We start from the raw sequence: 5,480 nt of genomic DNA on the forward strand, positions 1-5,480 counted from the left end.
CAAGGAGCCGATGTGTTTCTGGGTTTAAGGACATTCAAGGCTTCAAGGCCACAAGGAGTTTTATTGTCATGGCACATATGACAGAACAAAATTAGCTTCTTAGATCCCAAAGGCAACATAGAAATATACGAACATACAAGTCCAGCTAAGCCCGGACCTCTGTACGGGGCTCTGCAGGGGAGGACTCTTACCTGAGGAAATGATTTTGGTAAACAAGCTCTGTTTTGATGATTTTTTTTAACCCTTTGAAACCTGAAGAGACGCCAGTCTTTGTGCTTCATTCAGACTCCTGTCACAACATGTAAATCTTTGAAACCTGAGGAATTGGTTTGGTTTCTTTGAAAAGCGATGAGCAACTTGGCAGGAAATGTCCTGCAGATGCAACAAAATACAGTAGTAATGCATGACAGGAAAAATAACCTGAAAGAGAAAAGAAAGAGAGGGGGAAGATTATTAGAAAATTATCAAAAAGAAATGGGAAAAAATGTATTTATAATTATTAGAATTGTATTTTTAAAATTATATTAATGAAAAAAATATATATCACTTTCTTTCAGGTAGTTTTCATGTTGTGTTTTTTTTTGGGGGGGGGGGGGTTACTTCTTTTTTTTACTATTTAAAGGTGCTCATTGCCTTTGTCGTGTGTTCTTGAAAAGAATCAGGCCAACTTACACAGGTTTCAAAGGGTTAAAACACAGATTAATCACTAAACATTTCAAAAAGTGTTGTTTAAGATGCTTTCCAGATTACTGTGAACTGTGATCTTAGATTATTATTAGTATTGTGTAAAAGTACAAAAGTTCATAACTGCTATCATTAAAATGCCATCTGTTGTGAGTAACAAGTGACAGAAATCTACATTTTGGAGCAGTACAAAAGAACTCTATGAGCCATATGTACCATTACGCCAGAATTCCACTGGATGCTCTGGTTATCCGCTGCATGCTCCACCATCCGTCAACACCCACCGGCTGCGTTTGCTGTGTGGAGCAGTGCAGCTCCACCAGACAGCAGGAGTCACAAGGACCCACGAGATCTCACAAATTCACACATAATCGCGCGATATAACAAGATGTAGTTTCTATAAACAGAAGCACAAAACCAGAGGAGTAGTAGGAAGACATCTGGGTGCACCTCCATGATTACCATCTCCTCGTCCATGGTGTCAACGGGGTGAAATGACATCTGAAAACCTCTGACCTGTTGACTTCAGGCCTGCCTCCGCCCATTATGACGTCTCCAAGGTGTAGTGCAGGGAAATATGATCCGCCGTGAACACTGTGTATTTTATTTTGAAAATTAACCGGATGTTTTGTTTCTGTGCACGACTTCCTGCCCCGCACGATCTGCTCTGTGCTGAATTGCTGCATTGTGCTCCAGCGTTTGGCAAAAATAGAAGTCCTGCGTATCTGTTGCGGAGGGCTCCGGAGCGCTGCAGCTGTGACGGAGCCGGAACGCAGCACAGCCGCAGCCGGTGGAAACACACACATTGACTAGAATTGAAACATATCGGCTACACTACCGTTCCGGAGCGCAGACGTAACCACCATGCATCTGGTGGAATTTGGGGGTACCATTAATCATTGAGGCGACTGCTTCCATGTTCGTGACGAGCATCTATGACGCAAACACAGCCGAGTGTTTTAGACATTTATTGTGCAAAAAAGGTGTATGACAGGTGTATTTCTGTTAACAGTGCTTGATAGTAACTAAGTACATTTACTCAAGTTCTGTGCTTCAGTACAATGTTGAAGTAAAATAAGGAAAAGAAACATGGTGATGATGTACCTTACAATGACTCAAAAGTTCACTTTAAGTTCACTTAGAGCCGAAAACACAGCTCCAGGGGAAAGTCCGTTTTTTGTGACAGCCAATCAGCTTGTAGTGAAGTCTGCTGGTCAAGTCAAAAACAAGCCTGTTGTGAGTATTGTCATGTTGGTTCTGCTGCTCTGTGTGCTAACTCTGTTCGTCAAATGGACCACAGCTCTGCCCATCAGCTTCCTTCACTGTGTCATTATGTGTACTCGTTTTCTTTACCTTGTTGGCTCCAAGATAAAAGTGTCCCCAAGCTTTCGTATGTATTTTTCAGCCCCTGGAGTTCAGCACACGCTTTGGGACAAACACACAAGTTTGGGAGGCCAGTGGACTCTGTCATGTGACATCTCTGTACCACATTATTTCTCCTCTGTTCAATAGAGACACAGACTCACAACACTGCCGTCTTCTTTAGTCACAATTAAACGTTCAAAGTGGAGAACTGTTCACAGCCAAAGAAAAATCTTCAGGGCTGAAGCCTCAAACGCTCTGGCCAGGCGACGCTGGCGGTGAGGAGGAATATTCCCTGCAATGTTTCCTGCTGTGTTTCTGTGGCGATACACAGAGGGAGCGAGGAACTGCTGCAGCAGGGAAATTTGGGCCGAGCGCGGGGCGTACGCCTGCATACATTACACAGCGCTGAAATAGACTTTTGTTGATTTGCTTTTCATGAATAATTTCCACGTTATTCAAGAGTACAGAAAACATATTGGAACAGGGGGAGATGAAGAAGAGCGAGGAGAGGCGGGAGCGTAACGGCTGTTTGGTTTGTTTACAATAATTTCCCGTCAGTTCACAGACATTAGGCTGCTCTTCTTTATGTGCATATTTCCTCACATCATACAAATCTATGATCTGCACTGATCAGCTCCTCACTGCAACTCTTTACTCCTCTTTTATTTCAAGTACTTTGAGTTTATTCACATCCTTTTTGTCCAAAGGAGAAGAATCAATGGAGTTCAGTCAACTCTGTGTATGTTCAGCTCGTGAGTGTTAAAAAAGGCGTCATCAATGGAGCTCAGACACTACAGTATGATTCACCATGGCAACATGTAAATTACAGGCAGAGCCTCCATTTTAATCCAGTGGATGTAGAGTAGGGCTGCAGCTAAGGCCGTAACTACCATTGAGGACACCGAGGTCATGACCTCGGTATTTTTTTCCAGCCTCAATGAATGAATAAAATGAAAATAAACCATTTCATTTGTGTTGTGAAAGTACGTGGGAGGACCGATGGAAGGTGACTGAGTGACTCTCTCTTCTCCAGAATAACTTACTTAAATTATTTAAAAAAGAAAATTCTGGTACTCGTGTTTGATCGACGCACTCACACACAGGCTGTGTTTATTGGGGAGACTCAAACACCTGTCAGGCTGCCACAGCAGATTTCCCCTGTTTCCTGTCTTTATGTTGTGCTAAGCTACCTGGCTGTTGGCTTTAAACAACACACAGTCTCAAGACAAAAAAGCTTACTAGTTGTAGTCACATTTTAAAAATGAACATCATGTACACAGTTCAATGACTTACTGAGTGTTAAGAAATATTTTGTTTACGTTTCTATATTTTTAAAATCTTTTTGATCAAAATGTTCCATCTTTTAATTTTGTAAAATCTGATGGAAAAACATGCAATTTTTGTATTTTTTTATTATGACACAATGTCATTACTTTTATCACTTACTATAGTTTATTGACTTACAGAACCGTTTATTTGAAGATTCATTCACTCATTTTCTGTAACTGCTTATCCTGTTAGGGGTCACTGGGGGTGGAGCCTATCCCAGGTCACCAGACTATCACAGGGCTGACACATAGAGACAGACAACCATTCACACTCACATTCACACCTACGGACAATTTAGAGTCACCAATTAACCTGCATGTCTTTGGACTGTGGGAGGAAGCTGGAGCACCTGGAGGAAACCCACGCTGACACGGGGAGAACATGTCAGAGCACCTGGAGGAAACCCACGCTGACATGGGAAGAACATGTCAGAGCACCTGGAGGAAACCCACGCTGACACAGGGAGAACATGTCAGAGCACCTGGAGGAAACCCACTCTGACACAGGGAGAACATGTCAGAGCACCTGGAGGAAACCCATGCTGACACGGGGAGAACACGTCAGAGCACCTGGAGGAAACCCACTCTGACACAGGGAGAACATGTCAGAGCACCTGGAGGAAACCCACGCTGACACAGGGAGAACATGTCAGAGCACCTGGAGGAAACCCACGCTGACACGGGAGAACATGTCAGAGCACCTGGAGGAAACCCACGCTGACACAGGGAGAACATGTCAGAGCACCTGGAGGAAACCCACGCTGACACAGGGAGAACATGTCGGAGCACCTGGAGGAAACCCACGCTGACACGGGGAGAACATGTCAGAGCACCTGGAGGAAACCCACGCTGACACGGGGAGAACATGTCAGAGCACCTGGAGGAAACCCACGCTGACACAGGGAGAACATGTCAGAGCACCTGGAGGAAACCCACGCTGACACAGGGAGAACATGTCAGAGCACCTGGAGGAAACCCACGCTGACACAGGGAGAACATGTCAGAGCACCTGGAGGAAACCCACGCTGACACAGGGAGAACATGTCAGAGCACCTGGAGGAAACCCACGCTGACACAGGGAGAACATGTCGGAGCACCTGGAGGAAACCCACGCTGACACGGGGAGAACATGTGGGAGCACCTGGAGGAAACCCACGCTGACACAGGGAGAACATGTCAGAGCACCTGGAGGAAACCCACGCTGACACCGGGAGAACATGTCTGAGCACCTGGAGGAAACCCACGCTGACACAGGGAGAACATGTCAGAGCACCTGGAGGAAACCCACGCTGACACAGGGAGAACATGTGGGAGCACCTGGAGGAAACCCACGCTGACACAGGGAGAACATGTCAGAGCACCTGGAGGAAACCCACACTGACACAGGGAGAACATGTGGGAGCACCTGGAGGAAACCCACGCTGACACAGGGAGAACATGTCAGAGCACCTGGAGGAAACCCACGCTGACACTGGGAGAACATGTCAGAGCACCTGGAGGAAACCCACGCTGACACAGGGAGAACATGTCAGAGCACCTGGAGGAAACCCACGCTGACACAGGGAGAACATGTCGGAGCACCTGGAGGAAACCCACGCTGACACAGGGAGAACATGTCAGAGCACCTGGAGGAAACCCACGCTGACACAGAGAGAACATGTCAGAGCACCTGGAGGAAACCCACGCTGACACAGGGAGAACATGTCAGAGCACCTGGAGGAAACCCACACTGACACAGGGAGAACATGTGGGAGCACCTGGAGGAAACCCACGCTGACACGGGGAGAACATGTCGGAGCACCTGGAGGAAACCCACGCTGACACAGGGAGAACATGTCAGAGCACCTGGAGGAAACCCACGCTGACACGGGGAGAACATGTCGGAGCACCTGGAGGAAACTACTGGTGGACTGTTTCTATTGCAGAGTTCAAAGGGTTAAATAAAGTCGAGGGTCTTTGAGACACGATGACGCCATCATCGACTGATGACAATTCATTCTCCATCTCACCCTTTGCTTTTGTCCTTCTCCTCTTCCTCCTCCCTCTCCGTCTGCCTCTTGATTACTCTCTGTGATTATGTGAACTCATTAAAACAAACAAATC

The 5,480-nt window shown here is 46.3% G+C and overlaps 1 protein-coding gene across 2 annotated transcripts; it reads right to left on the bottom strand.

Annotated features, from left to right (window-relative positions):
* Positions 1 to 3,598: 3,598 nt before the first annotated feature.
* On the bottom strand, positions 3,599 to 5,257 carry LOC125894956 (uncharacterized). Of its 2 annotated transcripts, XM_049586692.1 has the most exons (5): positions 5,223 to 5,257; positions 5,135 to 5,178; positions 4,651 to 4,694; positions 4,123 to 4,210; positions 3,599 to 3,727 (listed from the first exon to the last, which is right to left on the bottom strand). In XM_049586692.1, the coding sequence occupies exons 1-5, from the start codon at positions 5,254 to 5,256 to the stop codon at positions 3,686 to 3,688; spliced, it is 252 nt and encodes an 83-aa protein (XP_049442649.1). In that variant the 5' UTR covers position 5,257; the 3' UTR covers positions 3,599 to 3,685. The 2 variants fall into 2 exon arrangements, 1 of the variants encoding a protein (XP_049442649.1); XR_007450125.1 differs by lacking the exons at positions 3,599 to 3,727; positions 4,123 to 4,210; positions 4,651 to 4,694; positions 5,135 to 5,178; positions 5,223 to 5,257 and adding exons at positions 3,816 to 3,859; positions 3,948 to 4,053.
* Positions 5,258 to 5,480: the final 223 nt, after the last annotated feature.

This window comes from Epinephelus fuscoguttatus, linkage group LG1 (genome assembly GCF_011397635.1).
Source record: "Epinephelus fuscoguttatus linkage group LG1, E.fuscoguttatus.final_Chr_v1".
Lineage (NCBI taxonomy): Eukaryota > Metazoa > Chordata > Actinopteri > Perciformes > Serranidae > Epinephelus > Epinephelus fuscoguttatus.

Bases quoted from the DNA above. Each gene is read 5' to 3' on its own strand.
- LOC125894956 (XM_049586692.1), bottom strand. From the start codon at position 5,256: ATGTTCTCCCCGTGTCAGCGTGGGTTTCCTCCAG. The intron at 5,179-5,222 runs GTGCTCTGACAT...GGTTTCCTCCAG, and splicing joins TCAGCGTGGGTTTCCTCCAG to GTGCTCCGACATGTTCTCCC. The intron at 3,728-4,122 runs GTGCTCTGACAT...GGTTTCCTCCAG, and splicing joins TCAGCGTGGGTTTCCTCCAG to GTGCTCCAGCTTCCTCCCAC.